This window comes from Anabrus simplex, chromosome 1 (genome assembly GCF_040414725.1).
Source record: "Anabrus simplex isolate iqAnaSimp1 chromosome 1, ASM4041472v1, whole genome shotgun sequence".
In the NCBI taxonomy this organism is placed as follows: Eukaryota; Metazoa; Arthropoda; class Insecta; order Orthoptera; family Tettigoniidae; genus Anabrus; species Anabrus simplex.
Window position 1 is genome coordinate 527,105,812 of NC_090265.1, and position 23,790 is coordinate 527,129,601.

Sequence of the window (23,790 nt, forward strand, 5' to 3'; positions counted from 1 at the left end):
CCCCTCTCGCCCCCTACCCCAAAGGGGGCAGACCTTGGAATTTAAAAAAAGTCCGGAGTGTCACTAATAATCTCAGCGACCCCAAAAAGTAGGGATTCAACACTATTTTTGAATATTTTTATATTCACTCCTAGCCCCCCTCACCCCTAGGGGTATTTGGGGTGTTTTACCCCCACGCGGTTTGTTTCCTGACATTAAGTCGTAAGTGTACAAAGTTTGGTTGAAATCGCTGCAGTGGTTTAGGAGGAGATGTCAAAATGCACTGTACAACATTGTATAGCCAACTTCTGTAGCAGCTTTGTTAGCCAAAAAAGCAGAACTCATAGCTGTACGAGGTCTTATGGATCTTCCTTCATGCACATTACATGTGTATCGAACTGAATCAATAGTGTCGGAGCTGTTTGAAACATGTATGTCCACTGATGAACTTCATCAACATGTGGTATACTACTGTTAAATGTGTTTTTATTTCTCAAACGTCAACTGTGCTCCAGCCATCTTCTCTCATCATACATCACATGATCTTGCAGTCATGCGAGATAGTCACATCTTACAAGTTGTCCATTTCATGACCGTATCGATGTTTAATCAAGAAGTAAGTATAAATAACCACCTAATCTATTAGGTGGTTATTTATACTTGCTTCTTGATAGCCACATCTGTTCAGAAAACATCTTCTTACATACTGTAACGATTAATCCTGTTCATCTTCAACAACAGTACACAGGTAACATCTGTTACTGTATGTACTGTGTGTGTTTTTAGTGGCAGACTCTGTATATTCTGTTGATTAACATGTTTATTAACTATGCCATTTTTGTTTTCATGTTTGTCCTTGCTTCCTCTTTCTGTTGTTCCTCTCCTTAATCTGACCTGTCATTTGTGTTAATCTAATTATGCTTTCCTATCTTTTTAAACTTAATTTGTCTCTTGATTGTTCCTTTCAACTTGATTACGAATACTGGCCTATTTCTCCGCCTGTGTTTGTCCGGTGTTCATAGTCTTTTACTGCTTATATATTAGCTTTATATTTCTTCCTTCTCTTTTTTTTTATGCTTATCTGGGTTCTTTTTATCCTACACCTCCCACATCAAGACTGAAGATTTGATCTGTTAAAGTGGCCCCTCAATGAGTGTTGATGCCTGAATTCCTAATGAAGCTGGGAAGCAGAAACAAGCTCATTGAGGGCTGAGAAGAACTTGGATTGATAAAGAGAGAGCCCATCTATTTGAAGGCAGTGCAGTAGTGTTTTTCATGTTAGTCTTTGTGTCCTCCCTCTTTTTATCCCCCTTCCCAAATAGATCTGGCTTGTGTTAGTCCTATTATATTTGTTTTTCCAGTATTTGGGGCATAGTTAGTACACCCCAAAAACAACTCAGAACATCCCTTTCTAGGAATGTAAAACTGAAGCCTGATGCAGGGTGAAAAATGTGAATGCCAAGATGATAATTAATTATTTTCTTTACGTGTGCTGGAGTTGAAAGATTGTAAACACTGTCTAACAATAAAAAGCTGTATTACACCACAGCCTGTTTCGAGTCATTTGACCGGGTCAGGAATGGAATGAATGAAGCCCCCATCTAAGCAGCGAGGATAGAAATTGTGCCGGCTGCCGAAGCCTGTCGCGCTTCTCTGGGGCATGATTAATGACCGACAGATGTAATAAAATGATACTGGAGAGTGTTGCTGGAATGAAGGATGACAGGGAAAACCGGAGTGGCCGGTGAAAAACTTGTCTCGCCTCTGCTTTGTCCAGCACAAATCTCACATGGAGTGACCAGGATTTGAACCACGGAACCCAGTAGTGAGAGGCCGATGCGCTGCCGCCTGAGCCACGTAGGCTTTAACTAATATAAATAATATAATATTATATATTTGTTACATCTGCTTTGTACTTATCTGCAATGAAAATGCAAACAACTTGTGTTGAAGAAGACGATTATTATTCTCATTTAGGGCCATTAGAGACCATGTCAAGTAACTATAAGGCATTTCTGAAAGCCTTTTTTTGCAGCCCAAAAACATTGTTTTTCTCTGACCACCTGTCCTCTCTCTTCTGTCCAGCCGCTGTCCTACTTTTGCTCATTGTGGAAGCCCTTAAAGTTATTGATCACTGATCTGTATTTTGATCAGTTAGAGATGTTCTCCTGATTCATTCCCATGCTCTTGAGGTCCTTCCTTACTTCCTTGAACCATTTATCTGAGACGTTAGTTCTGTTGTCCAACACAATAAAAATGTGCTTCATTGGTCAGGTTGCATCCATCCTGAACAGATGTCCGTAGAACTTCAGTCGTCAGAAGACACTTCCATAGATTTTTTATTAGTACATTGAAAGCAAAGCGAAGTCACCTCCGTACAGGCCATGAAGGCCCTTGGAGGAGTGGAAGATAAAGGCTTCCACCATTGTTAACCTCGGCACGTAATGGGGTAGAATGGTTAGCTCTACGCCCTGCTGCCTTTGCCCCCCAGGAATTAACCTGGTACTCATTTTTGGTGTAGGCTGAGTGAACCCCAGGGCCATATGCACCTCCGGAAGTGGAAATCTAGTTTCTTAAATTTTACGACTTCCTGACGGGGATTCGAACCCACGTCCTTCCGGGCGAACCGGGCACGCCTTTACCACCTCAGCCAGGCAGCCCCCCGACATTGAAAGGAGGGCAACTAATTTAATATTTGTTACAATTTTTTTTAAATAAAAGAGTTATCATAAGTTGTAGTGCACCTCTAAACAACAGATTAGATTTTACAGATATTTGACACAGAGCAAGTTGACCGTGTGGTTAGGGTCGCACAGCTGTAAACTTGCATTTGGGAGTTAGTGGGTTTGAACCCCACTGTCGGCAACCCTGAATATGGTTTTCCGTAGTTTCCCATTTTCACACCAGGCAAATGCTGGGGCTGGGGCTGTACCTTCATTAAGGCCACGGCCGCTTTCTTCCCACTCCTAGCACTTTCCTATCCCTGTATTGCCATAAGATCTTTCTGTGTCATTGCAACATAAAGCAGGTTGTAAAAAGAAAAAAAAAAAAAAAAATTGACACTGATGAACTGACGATCACAACCACTAAGATACAAATTTTCCTTGTAACTATCTAGTGTCTGACCCAAGATTACCTACTTGACTCCAGTGATTTACAATATATGCAGGGTATATAAGAAATAAACCGATGAAAAAATCAGGAGTGCTCTTTGTGTTATGTTAAGAATGTTGGTGCAATTGGATTGGCGGAGATTTTTTTTTTTCGAAAATGAGGTTACTTGGTTACTTCTGGGCACGTGATTTGTATTGACAAACTTACTGTATTTGCTATGCCTAAGCACAATCCGCTGCCGTGCTTCAGGGAAGAGAAGGGGAGGGAGGGAAAGTGGAGTTACGATGGAGACAGAGTTAATGCTCCATGCGTATGCACAATTTTCCTGGTTCAGCTGGCACAGAACTGTCTGTCTCTTACAGGCAATATCCGCAGTTAGTTTATTAAACAGGCGTAATTGTACACACAGTACGAGAACACTCTGTAATTAAGACTCGCTTGTCAGTCAAGGAATGCACCAAATCGTTTCTCCTCTCGTCTGTTGGTCACAATAACATTCTTCATTATTTAACATGCTTGAAGATGCAACGCCTCCGCCCCACAATTGTGTATTCCTTCACTCATTACATTGTAAATGGAATGAAATGGTGAACAAAACAAACAATATGCCCAATGGTTTGATTACAGTAGATGTTCAATATGCACCCTTCCTACTTTGATGCACAGTTCACAATGGTGTAGTAGTGACCTATGGACTCTGTTCAGGATGTGTGGTGTGTCGTGAACTACCTGGATAATTGCCTGTGTTCTTGGTACAAGTTCATCATCTCTTACTACAGGGTTCACATAGTAGTCAATTAGTGCAGAACAAACTGTACGCAGTCTACTGGGACTGGGAAGCGACTATGCAAAATGAACGAGAAACTCGTGCATTCGCATTACCTCTGTTAACCACTTCCCTCCCTTCCCTTCTCTCCTCTGGTGCACAGCAACAGGCAGCAGCTGGCTGTCTGGCATAACAAATACGGCAAGTTTGTCAATTTGAATTGCCGCCCAGAAATAGCAAAGTAACCTCATTTTCTCAAGAAAAATGTTCTTCATCAGTCCGATTGCTCCATCGACATAACACGAACATCCCTGATTTTTTGTCAGTATAGTTTATTATATTATATTGTTAAATATAATATCACTATTGTAGTGTTAGTTCATGAACTTTTTTATTTGAGTGAGTGGGGATGCTAATTATCTAGCTCTTTGCTTGAGTGGTCAGCATACTGGTTATCTGTTGAGAGGGCTCTGGTTCGATTCCGACTGAGGGCCGAGGATTTTAACAGTATGTGGTTAATTCCTTTGGTTTGGGAACTGGATGTTTGTGTTCGCCCTAATAAACTTCTCTTCGCATCATGTCTACACTACTAACTGCCACAGAAATATGCAGTAGCGAATACATCCCTCAACATAGGGTTGGTGTCAAGGAAGGGCATCCAAATGTAAATCAGGCCCAAATCCATATCGAATGCCAGCCCTGATAAATTGGGATTGAGGCCAGGAAGAAATGGGGATTTTAATTAAATCTCTCTGATTATAAGTTAAGAACTTCATTTTCCCGTATTGAACTGAGATTCACAATTAGAATTTAAAAGGTTCAACCTATTCAATACAAAATGTGTTGTACAAGGTGTTCACAACATATTATTTATTATTACTAGTACTGGTTTCAACGCTTCATGGCATCATCATCAGCTAGAAATCACAAAGTGGGCAGAGTACATGTCATAAAAGTCAATTTTTCAATCCTAATCTAAACCTTAATGAAATTTCAGAAAAACCTAATATCATTTTCGATTTTCTAATCGAAGTCTTTAGAGGCATTAAAATCACGGAGAAGAAATCGATCTTTTACGCTCTGCAAAACACTCTTCTATGTCCCACACCACCGCCACTCCGCCCCCCTGACCCGCCTTGAACTCCGCCTTCCCATCCCTTCCATTCCATTCCTCTCTCCTTCTCCCCCTCCCCCCTCCTCTTCCTGCTCCTCCCACCCTACCTTCACACTCACTCAACTTACTCACACCCATCTCACTCGTCCACAACTCTTCTCACAACATACAACAAGCACGCTAAACAAGGCGAGTCTCATATCCTATCATACTCGGCCGTGATCCCATTCTTAGCTATCCATTTCATTAACTTAGTTTTTTCTTCCTTTTAAGCTTCACCACCCACGTTGAGCTGAGACAACCGTAAAAATCAACCTTATTCAACCTCTCAACGTCAGGTGTCCTGGCCTTGGACAAATATTTGATGGTCTTGCCAACCGCATACAGCTCTGGACTGGATGTCTCCATTGAACAACAATAGAAGAGTGGACAATTTTACTGCATCGTTTTATTATCATATGAAGACTTTTATTCTCATTCATCAGACCAATTTTATTGTACAATACTCACCTGCCTCATTAGACTATAACGCCTCTATATTATACACATCATTCTTCTAGCTTTTAATGAGAAAACAGCCTATCATTTGTACTTTGCAATGTATGTATCATCTATACAGTTCTTATGACATGTACTCTGCCCACTTTGTGATTTCTAGCTGATGATGACGCCATGAAGCGTCGAAACTGGTACTAGTAATAATAAATAATATGTTGTGAACACCTTGTACAACACATTTTGTATTGGATAGGTTGAACCTTTTTAATTATTGTAAATCTCTCTGGTCGGTGTCATTGAGTCTCTGCTTGGAGTAGATTGTACAGCTTCCAACTGTAGACTCAATACCCTAGAGAGGTCAGTAGAGGTTGAGCAAGGAAACCTTTCAGATTATCATTTCCCAAACTGATTTGTGAACCCTTAGCCAAGTGTGAACAGTATGTGTCTTGGTTTGTGAAGTACTGATGAGTGTTTTTTTTTCTTCACATGCACATGTGTATACACATGTATGCACGAAGGGGAGCAGATGAAAATCTATGGCCCACAGAGCAGACGTTATGTTTGCTATTATATAATTTCTGTGTGTGTTCTTCCAGCCATGATTGTGCCTTCAAACTGAAGAATCAGAATGCTCACTTGGCCATCTTCACTGCTGAACAGATTGCATTTGTTGCTCCAATCATCAAGCATTATACGCAAATTATTTTCAAAGTACAGGAACCAGGAGGTAAGTTAGTAACACTTTTTGATTGAAATAAGAATGGTTAATTTTAAGATTTCTCAAAATGTATGCTGTCAGTGTAAATAATCAGATTTAATCTATCTTAGGGTTCTTCATAAAGCTTTATTCTGGAGTACAAGTAATTTACATTGTTTTTCCTTTTTATCTACCAGTACGTATTTGTGGGTTGGATCTCACTTTGGGTAACAGATGTATTACAGATTTATACAGTACTTCTGTTAGGGCCGATGACCTTCGATGTTAGGCCCCTTTAAACAACAAGCATCATCATCATCATCATCAGTACTTCTGTTAGAAAGTTATTTGATAGGTAGTTATTCAGGAACTGTTAATCACCTTCTTTAAATAACAACAACAACAACAACAACAACAACAACAACAATAATAATAATTTTTAAAAATCGTGTGTGGCCACCAAAGAGGTCTGGTGCAGGCTTTTCGAGTTGACGCCATATAGATTCACAATTAAGTATTTATTTTCCACCTAGTCGATACAATGATTGCTTAAGGCGATCTGCATGTCTGCGAGTATGGGGCCCTACTTATGATGAATTCTAATTATGAAAACGCCACATACACCCAGGTCCTGAGCCATCAGAATTAACCAATGAAATTTAATATCCCCGACCAGCCAGGAATCGAACCCGGGACCTCCTGGACCAAAGGCCAGCATGCTCAACATTCAGACATAGAGCTGGAAGAAAATAATAATAATAATAATAATAATAATAATAATAATAATAATAATAATAATAATAATAATAATAATAATCATAATAACAACAACATCCAGGACTACAATGGGTGTACGGATTGTTAAATTGCATGTGGAAACAGAAATGTGTGCCAGAAGACTGGGGAAAGGGAATAATAATAATACCAATTAAGAAGGGAAACAAACAGGTGTGTGATAACTATAGATGAATCACACTCTTATAATAAGTGGCAAAAATACTGGAAAGAATATTAATAATAATATGTTTTATTTATTCTGGCAAAGTTAGGGATGTACTCCTTTTCTTACACTTAACCAGTCTTAACCTAGAACACTTAATAATAACTACTGATGACCATAATATGATAATATTAACAATAATAACAGTAATAGTATTAATAAAAGTAACCACACTTAAAAAAAATCATATCAACTATATAATACACATCATATGTAGAGTACATTAAAAATATTTGAATAATGAGTACTATAACTACTACTTAAGAGAAAGTTTAGAAAATGTATACATTTCTACAGTACACCGAAATATCGCCTTCAATTGAGAGGTGAAGAAGAAAAAGATCAATGAAAGGAAGAGGGAAATAATGATGAAAAGGCAGTAGGAGGAGGTGTTTTCAGGTCATAATTTGATGATTCATTTATGTTTACCTAGTATTTCGACACAGGCATGTTTAAAAGCTGAGCTGCTGGACATGCTTTTGATGTCCACTCGTAAGAGATTCCATTGTCAGGCTGCGGTAATAGTGAATTATTTTGTGTAGATTACTGTTCTTTGTACAGGAAGGGATAAACACATAGTGCTGCAGGATCGGGTATTTTCTTTATGGTCTGTGGAGAGGAGCTTGATGCGATCACGGAGATAGGCTGGTTGAGAAGTGTTAAGAATATTATGCATAAAGCAAAGAGTATGAAGTGTGCGTCGTTCTTGCAGGCAAAGCCACCCGAGCTGTGTGTAAGATGGTGTGTCATGGTCAGCGTAACAAAGTCCACAAATAAATCTTACACAAGCGTTCTGAGCACACTGTAATTTCCTTCCCCAGTCTACGCCTAGGTTGTTGTAAACTATATTGCAATAATCAAAATGAGGTAATGCGAGTGATTCAACAAGAATTTTCTTTAGTTTAAAAGGGAAAGTGAATTTGAATTTACTGAGACAGTGTAGCGATCCGTATATTTTTCTACACACAGATATAGTTTGGGCAGACCAGGACAGATGTTTGTCAAATATTATACCAAGATTTCTTACATTTTGGCTATATTGTATGGGAGTACCACTTATGGACAACTGTGGTAACGCTGTTCGATTAGAGAGGAGAATGAGAAGAAAGGTAGAAGGTGTGTTGAAAGAGGAACAGTGTGCTTTGGAAGTGGAAGATCTACAGTGGACCCAATCTTCAGCATGAGGCAGTTAATGGATAAGAATTGGGAATATGGAAAGGATCTGATCATGACATTCATAGTGAACCGTATCAGATCATGGTCCAATTGAATTAATTGAACACTGTGGATGTCGAACCCATACCAAGCAAGGTGTGGCGCTCTTCCCTCAGATGAACCAAGGCAGGATGCCATGATTTTACTGATCTGAACCCCGTCGACGGCATGGGTACGTGAAGAGAAGAGAGAGTCAGCACACAGCATGCAAGAGACAGAGCGAGTGATTTGAAAGCGGGAAACTACTGAACAACGTCAGGTTGCCATCTAACACGAAATATTCAGGCCTAGAATCATTTAAATTCGATCCCATATCTTAGTCACGTAGCCATATCCCACAGATCCAAGATAAGGACAATTCCTTGTTATATTTTCAGAGTACCATAAGCCATTAAAATGATGTAATTGTGCCTGTTTTGTTTATTTCCGACTTCTTTGAAAAATCCGTTGTGAGGTAGCTGACCGATCACAAAAGGAAGGCTGGTGTATCTCGGGGAAGTGCTAAAGGGAGCGGCCCTGCCTTCCGACTATAAAAGGCCAATAGCATCAGGGCAAGCTCTCACTCACTTACTTTCTTAGACTCATTCTGGTAGCTAAACGATATTTGAGATGTAATTAACAAAGCGTACAGTATTGTGTCAGTAATAGAGCAGAGTTAATAACTATTTGTTTAAGCTCACACGAGTAACATTTGCTTAGTTTATAAATGCTTATTACGAGTTCACATCATGTAAATAATTGAGTGCGGCTAATAACGGCTTGCCACTGTTAGAGACTTGATCGCGACCGGGAAAATATCTCTTAATTTGGTTACTATCGTTGACTGGACTAATGTCTCGATAGAGGATATTGTCAGTTGAATCCTTACCAAGGTTACGAGAGTGTATTCGGGCACAAACGAATCGGCAAAGAGGATTTGGAGTGACCACAGTTACCAGGTTGCAGGCACCCAACAGCAGTATGAGAAAGAAGACATGGACCAAAGAGGACCGAACTAGCAGACTTCTAAACCTGTAGACATACCGCCGTCATGTACTAACTCATACAAATCACGCGGTCTCAGGGACACTACTACGGATGGCAGAGATGGAGATAAAGATGAGTTGAACTAATTTAAAAAAAAAGTATTATATGTAGTGATCAGATTCATATGTGGCCCTTTCATTAAATGTAAATAGTAATTGTAATGTGAGCCAGAGTGGCATTGGTTTGTTTTCATTCTTGTTGTAAATAATGTTTGGGGCTGAATGCTTGCTATACTCAGGTTTTTTTTTTTTGTTTTGTTTTTTTGGTGTTAATTAGAGTTGGGATACGAGGGCTATGTTAGGGGGTAGAGTAGTGTTTTGATGTATGTTTAGATATTTTCATGTGTCATGCAGACATTAAGGTATAAGATGTCATGTTCATCTATACAGATTGGAGGGAACAGAACCTCTTGAGATTTGAACAGGAACTTAGAGATATGTAGAACTAATCTATAGACAGGCAATGCGTATGTAGTATTATTGCATGTTTTTTTTCAGCTGAGGACGTGTGCAGAGGGCTATTCCCATTGTATTTAGTGAGGGTCATTTACAGAAAGTGGCAGGCAACCCCAATAGTGCTCCAGAATTGAACCGGGGACTATGGAATATGAGGCTATGATGAGCCATGATTATTGTGTTGAGGCCTAGAATGGGAGATTGCCTTAGAGGCTGAATTAATTAGTTGTACAAGATTTGTGTGAGAGTGTGCCCCATACCAGATGTTATAATGAGTGATATATTTAAAGGCTCATTTGGCCGAGATGACTCTCCGCTGGGTGAGAGTATGTTCCAGGCAGACAGCGAGCTAATTGAATGATCACGGAAGGCCTGAGTGAAAATTTACGCATAGTCCCGTTAGTTATTTGATGGAGAGGTGCCTGAGCCACACAGACAATGATTGTATTTTTTTCCCTCACCAGCAGCTGATAACCTCCTTGTAACAGGTAAACAAATATAGCCCAATAATATGACCAGAAATGTCACGAGAACTACGCCAATCTACAGAGCGATTTCTGCTCGATCTGATGTTGAATGTGTATCATTTATCCTTTTTGCGAGGTGGTTTATTTCTGTTCATTGTTTTTATGTGCTTTATGCGAGTGATAGTATTGTCCTTTATTTGTGTTAATTAGTTCTCCACACTCCGTTAGCTGTAGATGGGTCGTGAGGTTTCCAAACCTCTATCTTTTGTCCACGATCCGGATATCGTGTATTTAGAATCTGTGTTCTTTTGATGGTTTAAACTTAGGGCAGTCCCAAATAAAGTGTTTATATATGTAAATATGTGACAAAGTCGAAATGTGTGTAATTAGGCCAATATTGAATCGATCATTATATATTCATGGAAGAGACGGCTTTTAATCGCAGCATATGGGTTAATAACAGTCAGCTTATTTCGATCTCTGTCACAAATAGGTAGATTTCATGTTTCCGATGTTATTGAATTTGATATGCCCGGGTTCTCAACCCGTAGGCTTTTGAATGACCTTTAGTGTCAAATTTTCCATTGTAAATTTACATGTCATTTAATTTGGAGTTTTCATTGTGTATAGTTTTTGTTTTATTTAATCTTTATGCTTTTGACAATAAATTATGATTTTACCTTCTTTATATTACTGAGTTCTCATTCGCTAATATGTATTCTAGATCCTGTCCCAATCTTATATGATAAATTTCACGAGACATTTTGTTTTTCGAAAATAACCACACAGTGTCTCTGCTGAGCTAGGCCATCTGGAACAGGGAAAAGGTGCAATAGATCTAACAAAGGTGTGTGGGAAACCATGGTCAAAAAGAGACTGGGTATACAAACTGTAGAAATGGTGTGAGCAATGTACAAAAATTGTGTCAGCAGCGTACAGACTCAGTTTGGAAAGACAGAATGGTTTAGAAATGAAATTGGACCAAGACAGGCGAGTGTGCTATTCCCTCTTTTGTTTTTAATGGTTGTAACTTAGCTTACACTGATTCAGTAATCAGTGATGGTACTTTATTATCACACTGTGATTGTATTGTGATCACAAAGAGGTACACACGAGATGCTGTCATTTGTGTACACTGTTTTATTTACAAATTAATACACATTGATAGTTGGACATCAAATGAACCACCATCTTGAACTCAAAACACTTGACTGCCACATTAGCATGTCAAACAACTACAGAACACTTAACAAGATCACATGTACTAACCAACACAACATAACCACTTCAACGGAGTTACCACAACATGAGTTCACCTACTTACCTCGACTGACGACTTTCGCTAACAACTCAACTCAACTACCCAAAACCATCCTTTTATATACCTTGCCTGGCCAGGCTTCCAGAAAAGTATGACACAGCATGCTTTCTTGTATCTTCTCAATAACCTATATAACCTATATACAAATGGATAGAATATTCTGTAAAATTCGAGTAACAAAGGTGCGTTGTTCTAGCCTATTACCCTGTGTTGCACAACGTTACATTGGATTTATACATCATACTTACAGGTAATAATAAATTACATACTATTTATTACATGTTCTTACATTAAATAAAGTCATATTAATAAATATACAGCAGAAGTATTGTGGCATAACCTCGCACGTTCTGTCAAACAAGGCATACCATACAACACACAATAAATGATACGACCACAATTTACACCAAACATAATCCGTACTGACAACCTGTCTTACATAACTACGTAGATGATGATGATGATGATGATGATGATGATAGATGTAAACAACTTCATAGCCACACCTCACAAATAATAATAATAATAATAATAATAATAATAATAATAATAATAATAATAATAATAATAATAATAACAGCAACAACACCTACTATTTGAGCTCAATATGTTCACTATTTACCCATGGATTTAGAGAATTGTGTTGAAGTTATGCTAGTACATATACATTAGGATTGCTGCCATGCCATGATGCTGTGATACCATACCAGACTAGCATGTGTGAAATAGACTAATGCAATACCTACATAGTATTAATTATACAGGAGCGGGAAGATATCGTGACTCAGTCTCTGGCAAAATGTTGCAATATATCAATAATCAGTCACAGCAGAGTGCACGAAGGAGACGCGTGGGGAAGTAAGAGGCGCCCAAGGTGCAAAGATGTGGATAGAGAGAAATAATGGTACTAGTGGCATAAAAGGAAATTTTTACACTTTTTTGTATTATTGTTCGGGGGTGTCTGTGGAACGCAGAGGTGATGAAAGAAGGTGCGGGCTTGAATGGGTCTAACTACAATATCAAAATTAATTTAAAACTTAAACTGAAGGTTATATTTTCAGAACTTCAAACTAAACAATTTTTCATCATAATAATGAACCTTCAGGTACAGTGATAACCATAAAACAAGTCTAGGAAAAGACAATATAGGTGGTCTTAACAGATCCTGGGCTTCAAGCCCCTCGCTTTACATTTCCTGAGCTCCTAGCTCAAATTTACAACGGAGCACAAATTATTCAAGGGAAAAAATCCCCTAATTCACGAGCACTTGCTCTCCAAAATATAAATATCTAGCCTTGCAGAGGCACTCTTACTATTACAACACTTGAAAAAGAGCTAACAGGCTCTCAGTTTTCCAAGCCTACTCAAGCCAACATCAACTTACAATTACTGGCCTCTCAAGGTACAACTTACAATTTGAAAATCATTTATACAGGGGTATTTAATACCCAACCTACTGTGCCCTATAATGTTTTTGATTCCCGTCAGGCTAATGCCGAATTCGAACCAAGAACATCATAGTAACCCATACATCCAAGAAAAGATGTATGTACGGCACATGTCTTACCTTACAGGCGTATCCACACTCCGAAGCTCAGTAGAACATGAATCAGGGTATCAGGGTGAAAATTGAGGGCATAAAAGATAACTTAGGTGGATACGATATGATGCAGGGTAAGAGAAAAATCCTACCAAAAAAAAAAAAATCTAACAGAAAACATCGCTGCATTCAAAGTTTTACAATCAGGGATTTATTTCATAAAAATACTATTTACAAATATAAGAGCTTTCAAATGTGACTGGGGTAAAGATAATGTTGAGCCGATGACTACCAGTTCACTGCCTTCACGAAACAGCTTTGCTGTAACAAGCATGGTACAATTGTGTAAGTAATGAAATAAAGAGAAAATGGATATCTGCTGAAACACATCTAACAGTAATCTCCCCATAAAATTTTACTATGCCTCGTACCATCGAACCCCGGTGCAAACAAATATAAACACATAATGTACAGTGCCCTGACCCGGTCTAGATCCCTGGTCCCATGAAGAGCAAGGCGTTGAATATTCACATACAAGCAATATAAAAAGGAACATCAAACGGGCAAGTGTTAAAATAAAGCAGAACAAACAGAACTAAAATCTCTCCCTGCGTCAAAACATCAAGGTCGTCCTTTCCCCTCTACACCCTCGACAAGCTGCAGACAGCAATATAACCGAGTTTCAAGACTGTGACGTCAGGCACAACAACCCTCACCAGCTGTGCACTCGACAGGCAGCGGTCCACACAATTTATGAGCTCAGCTGACTGACTTGTAGCTGAGTGCTGAGAAACTTCGCTTTTCGAAATACCTCACATAATCTGGCTGCTAAAAGCGCTCTTTTAAATACACATGGGCTACACGCCCTCATCTCAATACCACCAGCAATACAACAAATCTCATTTCTGCCTCCAATGGGCTCATCCTTGATAATACAAAGGCACAATTCAGTAAGCTATTATCACATAGCCATAATAAGGCATCTCAAATGCATCTAATACACTCTCAATCATACAGTCAGCTACATGCATAATGCCCACATCTCTCAAACATACGGACTTGCCTACCCTGTCAGTTAAGCTAGGTGACTTACGGGGTAAATCCTGATCTCAAATACACAACCTACGTCTGCAGAGACATATGCCTAAATGCTACACTATAAACAGTGCCTGTCTGTCAGACTTACCTAACATGACCAAGGGAGTTCGACCTGACCCATGAAGATTACACGTACACTAATATAATACTATCGAAATGAAATATAATCACACCAACAAGGAATATACAACCTATCATCTACCCTAATGTACGGGGTTCGAGCTTGAGGCCTAGCTCTTTATTACCAAGAATTTTCTTACCATAAACTAACCTGTTGGCTGACGGCCTCCCTGTTCCTATCTAAATTTAAATGACATGCTTGAAACAGAATTGGAAAGCTCTGACCTTATATGATTGATGACATGACGGAGCGGCCCTTCCTGTGGACCACTGAATTTACCACATCATGACAAACTGCGACGCTTGCAGCAGATACCGGTGAACGACTGGAGACATTCTATCTTGCGTGAATCCTTCTTGAAGCTCCTTAGATGGTTGGAAGATGTCCCCTTCGATGTCGCGCTGATCAGGTACACCCAACGTTCCTGGATCGATTCCCGATGTCGTGCCGGCTTCAGCTCCCGTTGTGGCTTCCTCGCAATGATGATGTAGAAGCTCGTACTGGCTTGATGCAGGGGTAACTGAAAACAAATTTACTTATTACAGACTGTCCAGACTCGATGCCTGTTTCCACTAATATCGTGCCTCACACGTTACATTGACCAAGTCTTGTTCTGAATTTTAAACCTGGTACACTATAGTTTCTTCATCACTCTTAGTAACACTGTTATTTTATTCTTTCACTCGGACAACATGTCGTGGTATCAGAACTACCCTGAGCCTACATTTATTCTAGCATTACGTCAGTTACAACTGGACCTCACAGAAATATGAAGCTACTAGTTCATTAGTCTATAATAGGCAGTACCTCATTTCACCATAGCAGATCAACACAGGTAATATCAAGAATTCAGCTGAATATGCAGGTTAATTACTTACTTTCTGGCAGATTCAGTAGTGCTAGTTGTATGTGCAGCTCGAAGATAAAACGTTGTTCTAGGTGCCGACTCGCAGCATGACGACTTCGTTCAAGCAGCCTTACGGTCAGAGAATGAGGCTGACGTGCCAGGCGGCCTTGCATTTATAATCAGGTTGGCGTAGCCACGCCGCTTGATCGCGTGTAGGATACGCGCGCCCGCGACTCGAAGTTTTCCCGCACAAAGCACGTCAAGTACCCTACTTAACGAATGCATTTATGATTACAGCCATATTGCATATCAAAATTAAGCACAAATTATGCAGGTTGCAATTCTTGTATCAGATCCAATGCATCTCTTTCGTAACCAAAGATATTAATTTAATTTCTTCATCCCTCCGAAAGTTAGTTTGCCGGGATCCAGGGAGCGTCCCCAATCTTCATTAAGAGGCTTGGGACATAAATCCCTTTAATGAGGCTCTGGAAATTTTCATAATGATGCTCTAGCTCTCTTCCCACGAGAACGCTTCTTCTGGAATCTTTTATGAAATAAACTATACGACCATGGCTTCCTTGGTGGTCTCAGGTAATCCCAATATCTAATACTAAAATCTCTACTATTGGTCCATGAACTGTATGGTTCACTATGGGGCCTTAATGGAAAAGAACAGGTTAAGTAAATGGCCCGAAACACAAACTGAATGGAGGCGTACTGTGCTCCAAGAAAATGAACACTAAAAAAACCTAAACGGCTCTAGGCCGATGAAACTGGGGCTATTCCCAAACTACTGAGGTGACTCGTATAGATATTACGTTAACACATTGCAGTAGGAAAAACAGTTAGAGAAAAACGTAGTCACCCCAAACCAAGATGAAGGGGAGCTCAAGAGGGTACATACCTCTCTATCCCCGATTTAAAGTCAAAGCTTTATGAAATTTTTACATTAGCCGAAGAAGATTTACATTTTAGAAAAGTTTGTTACATAACCCAAGAATCGGACCTTTCCCTCGGGTTAAACTGCGGAGGTAGCAAGAAAGGAAGAAGTTATGTGGCCATTATCTTGTAGATGTTCTGTAGACCAATGAAAGAGGCCACCCGCCTCCTGCTTTGACACACACACTCAGTAAAATGACGATAAATTGGCCAAGAAATGAGAAAAGCCGCAGTTTATAAACCCTCAGGGAAGGTTTGAGATCATTCAAGACTAAACTAGCCACACCCTCTCAATTTTATTGGTAGATTTCAAAAGTAACACTCAGAATCGAACAAGAAGCCTGTGATAGGTGGAAAGTTAATTACAGAAATTAGTGATTGGCTAGATTCAAAACTGGCGGAAAGAAACAGGAAATATTGCCAACCCAAAAATAAATGAACATCAATCAGTTACAAAAACCTAGAAATTCAAAACTTCTTTAAATTATAAGTTCTTTCACTTCGCACCAGGGTTGCATGATCATACTTTTTTTTGGTGGAGTCATCTGTAGAAAAATGTTCAAACTTCTTGACGTGGAGCAAACAAAACAAGGAGAAATTCACTCAGTTTAGGCAACTGCACAATAATAAAATTACATCATATTTCTGTGGTGACATCTTCTGAGTAAAGTTCTAAGTTGGTGTAGTTTCAGTTTCACTGTTTTACCAATAGAGGAGTTCATTTAGGCGCTGAATTAGAATGCGCGGCATTGGGGGTGTACCACCTGGTACAACTATTATTATAAATATTCAGAATCAGGATAGCTCCCCATAAAAAGGAGGCGACAAACTAACAAAGAACCTTTGAATAATCACAGTGTACAATACTATATTAATAAAGCTTTTGAATAGCCAGTATGACATTGAATATGTACAATGTATGCATATATTTATCTACCCAATAATATTAACAGTAGTGATAAAGCTAAAAATCGGTGGGGTAATTTCCAGGATTGTTAAATCCAGAAGAAAAAGGGACTGTTAAAAGACAAGTCTCTTTAAGACTAGAATTCCAAACAGATTTTCACAACAGTTGTTGATGGAGATCATGAATTCTACTTATATACATTTAATTTGTTCTCCCTTTTTTGTACATGTGACCTGTGTCGCCAAGAAAGAACAGCAGAATTTTATTTTAGTTTTTTTAAATTAGTATATTTGACCTAATCTGGAAAATGAAGACAATATGGACTCTGGACTCTGCAGGATTTTTTTAATATAACCAAAAGAAAATTATGTTTGAGAAAATGTTAATTTGAATTAACTTTTGAAAATTTTTCCGAACAGATCAAGAAATTATTTACATTGTAAGAACTATTTTTGAAGTGATTCTTGTATTTAAATTCCATGTAGTTGTGTTTGTTTGTGTGTCATGTAAATTAATTTCAAGAAGATTCAAGAAAGACATCTGGACACTGAAGAAATATTTTTCTAATGTTATTGGAAGAAAATTGTTATATTGTGTTTTGGCGAAACACATGCGGTACATAACTTTTGGAACAGTAGGTACTGCATGTGGAGGGATTAGGTGATGCAATTCCTCTTGCCTCAGCAATTTAGGAAATAAGCATATATGGTCATGCAATTGGATTGGTCAGAATAACAACCATTCCAATTGGCGAAAAACGGGAATCTAGAGAAATTTGGTGTCCTATTGGTTATTTGTGATCGGGCCATTTCCGGCCTTCTGCCGGCTTCGCGTGTATGATGTGTGTTGCCTCGCGTCTTTACCATCTGACCGTCCCCGCGAGCAGGTGTGCTCGAGGTCTAGTTCTGTCGGGGCCTACTGCCTCTCATGGTAAGTGCTATTTTTCTAATTCTTTTGTGTTTTCTTTAATTTAAATTCATTCTTATGTTTCAGCCTTTGTCACCTTTAACATAACTTTCCATGATAATGTAAAAGTTTATTTTGTGCGCCGGAGTTTCCTCTAGATTACCATATTCACCATAATTGAGTTTCAGTAGAGCTTAGCTGTTAGGCTAATTCATTATATGTTGTCTTCGGAAGCAAGCCTTTTCTGGCTCAATGTTTTTTTATTACAGGTAAATGTAACATTCTCTCTTGAATAACGTATTGTATTAATTTTGATTCTTTTGAGGATGCCTCCATTCACTCTGTGAATCTTTTGTGAAAGTTTATTGCATTTATTTAAAAAATTAATTGTCAACTACTCTGCCATTTATTTGTTCCTTTTATTTGTAATTGTATCTTTTAATTTGTCAATATTATGATTTTTGAGGTGGATGATTGTGAACCTTTTCTTCCCCATAATGGCATAATTTCCCATGGACCTTAATAGGGCTTCCTTCCACCTTCCACAATCCTTTCCGTAGTTGTTGTTTATTAGACCTCTAAGTTACGATTACCTTGCGTATGTTTCGATTTTGCGTACTGGATAAGTTAAACGTCACGTTTCCAAGCTTAGATGTGAAACTGCCGCTACTTGGATATTTTTCTATTTTCCCCATTTATTTTATTATTTGTTCACACTCATGGCCTAATTTATGTTTTTCTTATTCAATTCATATTATTATTATGTTTCTAATTCATATTTCATTCATATTATTATTATTTTCAGAGTTATTATTATTATTATTATTATTATTATTATTATTATTATTATTATTATTATTATTATTATTATTATTATTATTATTATTTATGTGTACGCACCCGAGTGAGGCAACATTGCTTATTTTGTTATTATTAGTATTATTATTGGTGTACACGCTCCTAAGGTGCTACAATATACGTAAGAAAATTCCTAAGTAGGGGGCATTATAAACATTATAAACACGAGCCAAGGGTATTCACGTAGTTATCTAGTAACTAAAACTGAATTCATCAAAGGGGTTCAGAACTTACAAATAATGGAGAAGATAAGCTGTCACGTAAATCTAGTCAATATATTGGAAAGAACAAACGTTCTCTCAAAGGCTTATAATTAAATGCCCCAAAGGGAGAGGGAAAAGAACAAAGATCCATGAAGGAAAAGGTGACTTTTATCCTAAGTCCACTACAAGTGAGGAATAATAATTTTAGCATAGTGTTTTAATCTAATTCTGTTATGCTTATTCTTAGAAAGAGAATGAGTAGAAAGTCCTTTTGTATTTGAATGCCTTTAAATAAACAAAACTGAGGGTCTAGGTTAAGCGTTATTCATATGTGTGAGAGTATTTCTGGGGATGAACCATTTTTAGCACATACATATGGACACTCATCATGGAAGAAAGACCAAACACCCAATAGTTGGCAACATGAGCCTCACAATGAAATGATGTGGTTCAACAATCTGCTATTAAGTTTGAAAATGAGCAAGACACCAGACTAGGAATAACACTATATTTAACATGACTTTTCATAGCCATACATACATACATTTTCATTATAGACTGTTATGCCTTTCAGCGTTCAGTCTGCAAGCCTCTGTGAATTTACTAAACGTTGCCACAATCCTCGATTTGCTACTAGTGTTGTGGCCTCATTTAGTTCTATACCTCTTATCCTTAAATCATTAGAAATCGAGTCTAACCATCGTCGTCTTGGTCTACCTCTACTTCTCTTACCCTCCATAGCAGAGTCCATTATTCTCCTAGGTAACCTATCCTCCTCCATTCTCCTCACATGATCCCACCACCGAAGCCGGTTTATGCGTACAGCTTCATCCATCGAGTTTATTCCTAAATTAGCCTTTATCTCCTCATTCTGAGTACCCTCCTGCCATTGTTCCCACCTGTTTGTACCAGCAATCATGCTTGCTACATTCATGTCTGTTACTTCTAATTTATGAATAAGATATCCTGAGTCCACCCAGCTTTCGCTCCGTAAAGCAAATTTGGTCTGAAAACAGACCGATGTAAAGATAGTTTCGTCTGGGAGCTGACTTCGTTCTTACAGAATACTGTTGATCGCAACTGTGAGCTCACTGCATTAGCTTTACGACACCTTGATTCAATCTCTCTTACCATATTACCACCCTGGGAGAACGCACAACCTAAATACTTAAAATTATCGACCTGTTCTAGCTTTGTATCACCAATCTGACATTCATTTCTGTTGAATTTCTTACCTACTGACATCAATTTAGTCTTCGAGAGGTTAATATTCATACCATATTCATTGCACCTATTTTCATGTTCTAAGATATTAGACTGCAGGCTTTCGGCACAATCTGCCATTAAGACCAAGTTGTCAGCATAGGCCAGACTGCTTACTACATTTCCACCTAACTGAATCTCACCCCGTCATTTTATACCTTTCAGCAGATGATCCATGTAAGCTACGAACAGCAAAGGTGAAAGATTACAGCCTTGTCTAACCCCTGTAAGAACCCTGAACCAAGAACTCATTCTACCATCGATTTTCACTAAAGCCCAATTGTTAACATAAATGCCTTTGATTGATTTTATTAATCTACCTTTAACTCCATAGTCCCCCAGTATGGCGAACATCTTTTCCCTCGGTACCCTGTCATATGCTTTCTCTAGATCTACGAAACATAAACACAACTGCCTATTCCTCTCGTAACATTTTTCAATTACCTGGCGCATACTGAAAATCTGATCCTGACAGCCTCTCTGTGGTCTGAAACCACACTGGTTTTCATCCAACTTCCTCTCAACGACTGATCGCACCCTCCCTTCCAAGATGCCAGTGAATACTTTGCCTGGTATACTAATCAATGAGATACCTCGATAGTTGTTGCAATCCTTCCTGTTCCCTTGCTTATATATAGGTGCAATTACTGCTTTTGTCCAATCTCAAGGTATCTTACCAACACTCCATGCTAATTTTGCTATATGAAGCCATTACATCCCTGCCTTTCCACTATACTTCACCATTTCAGGTCTAATTTAATCTATTCCTGCTGCCTTATAACAGTGGAGTTTATTTACTATCCTTTCCACTTCCTCAAGCATAATTTCACCAACAGCGTTTCCTCTTCCCATGAGCTTGGCTGTTCGTATCACCACCAGGATGATTTCCTTTAACATTGAGAAGATGTTCAAAATATTCCCTCCACCTCTCCAGTGATTCTCTGGGATCTATTATGAGTTCACCTTAATTACTCAAAACACTGTTCATTTCTTTTTTCTCTCCCTTCCTAAGATTCTTTATTACTGTCCAAAAAGGTTTCCCTGCTGCTTGACCTAGCCTTTCCAGGTTGTTACCAAAATCTTCCCATGACTTCTTTTTCGATTCAACAACTATTTGTTTCGCTCTGTTTCTTTCATTTACGTACAAATCCCTGTCTGCCTCTGCCCTTGTTTGGAGCCATTTCTGATAAGCCTTCTTTTTACGTTTACAAGCTGCTCTCACTTCATCATTCCACCATGATGTTTGCCTTTTCCCATCTTTACACACAGTTGTTCCTAGGCATTCCCTTCCTGTTACTACTACCACATCCCTGTATGCCACCCATTCACTTTCTATATCCTGAACCTGCTTACTGTCTACTGTTCGAAACTTCTCACTAATCATATCCATGTACTTCTGTCTAATTTCCTCGTCCTGGAGATTTTCTACCCTTATTCGTTTGCAGGCAGATTTCACTTTCTCTACTGTAGGCCTAGAGATACTTAGTTCACTACAGATCAGATAGTGGTCTGTATCATCGAAAAATCCGCAGAAAACTCGTACATTCCTAACAGATTTCCTGAATTTGATGTCTGTCAAAATATAGTCTATTATGGATCTGGTATCCCTAGCCTCCCATGTGTAGCGGTGAATAGCCTTATGCTTGAAGAATGTATTCGTAACAGCTAAACCCATACTAGCACAGAAGTCCAGCAAATGCTTCCCATTCCCATTAGCTTCTATATGTTCCCCACATTTACCTATCACCCTTTCGTATCCTTCAGTTTTATTCCCAACTCTCTCATTGAAATCGCCCATTAGCACTATTCTATCCTTGCTGTTGACCCTGACTACGATGTCACTCAATGCTTCATAAAACTTGTCAACTTCATCCTCATCTGCACCCTCACATGATGAATACACGGACCCAATTCTAGTCCTAATTCCTCCAACTGACAAATCTACCCACATCATTCGCTCATTTACGTGCTTAACAGAAACTATGTTGCGTGCAATTGTATTCCTGATAAAGAGCCCTACCCCGGACTCTGCCCTTCCCTTTCTAACACCCGTCAAGTACACTTTATAATCTCCTATCTCTTCCTCGTTATCCCCCCTTACCCAAATACACTTACTCCTAGCACATCCAGATGCATCCTCTTTGCTGACTCAGCCAGTTCTACCTTCTTTCTTCCATAAGCCCCATTAATTTCGATAGCTCCCTATCGAATTCCATTTCGTCCGCCAAGTTGTTTCCAAGGAGTCCCTCGCCTGTCAAATGGGAGTGGGACTCGCTTACTCCCATAGGTCCGAGGCTTTCTTAAAGTGTTCTGAGCTTGGTAAATTCATGAAGCAGGATGCTACCCTACTTGCACATAGTCCAAGTGAGGATCTCTCCTCTAATGGGTTATGGACCACCGGTGAATTGTATAGTCCTAGCCGCCTGAGCACAAGGAGGGCCATGACTCAGAACATGTCCGAGATGCCCACTCCATCCAATCAGCCGTTGGCCATGGTTCACGAACTAGGACGTGACTACTGTAACCCACAAACAAGAACCATAAGCCATGAGCTATAAGTATTGAAATTTACAAAAAATCTGAGTCCTGCTCGTAATTTAAGCAGACAATAAAGAAATTGACACATCACTGAGTAAACCAAAACAGAGTATTGGAGTATTGAAAGCATCTATTCAACGACTCGGTGACCTCGTAGGACAGTTTTCAAGTGTGGCACAGTAAAGTTTGTTCCCTAGTGGAATATTTTTCACACGATTTGCTGACAGAAAATCAAGTTCGTATTTTGTGCTATCCCAGTCTCCAAGAAAGAATATTGACATAAAGGAAGCATGATCCAAAATGGAAGATACTCATGCATGATTATAGAACAAGATAAGTTAAATTGAAGACAGGAGAGAAATTTAAAGTGCATCCCTTCCACGACATCTCCAAGTGGAACAGCTCAGTTAGCAGCAGCTACTCCTTCATACTCAATTTTTTCTTGGTTGGGTGGCTCACCAGCTATACTTCAGTTACCTCGCCGACTCCAACAAAACAAATTGGCTGACTCCTCATTGGTATGATATAGATGTTGATTCCCATAGGGAATCTGAAATATTTGTCCCGAATAAGTAAATTGATAATACCAGTATAAATGGTCAATTATTGGGCATTATAAATTTTCCAGCTAACTCATTCCTGGTTGCCAGCGTTTCGCCCCCATGTGCTGGGTTGGGCTCATCAGTTGGTGCCTAGCACACCTACCAAGACATATGGCTAGTGCATACCGTGGAGGCCACTGCATAGGCTACTTGAAGCCAACGGCAGTGCCAATGCACTATGAGAGACTTTGTCTCTCTACCAAAAATTGATGCCTGGTTGGCCATCAGATGATATAGATGTTGATTCCCATAGGGAATCTGAAATATTTGTCCCAAATGAGTAAATTTATAATACCAATATAAATGGTCCATT

General features: G+C 39.0%; 1 protein-coding gene across 3 annotated transcripts in view; it reads left to right on the forward strand.

The window, feature by feature from the left end:
• The window catches only part of LOC136857087 (transferrin), a 389,183-nt gene that overhangs the window by 74,059 nt on the left and 291,334 nt on the right, over positions 1-23,790 (forward strand). For all 3 annotated transcript variants that reach the window (XM_068225055.1, XM_067135471.2, XM_067135472.2), the window contains exon 3: positions 6,068-6,198. In XM_068225055.1, coding sequence (XP_068081156.1) covers positions 6,068-6,198 — 131 coding nt within the window. The remainder of the gene's footprint in view (positions 1-6,067; positions 6,199-23,790) is intronic.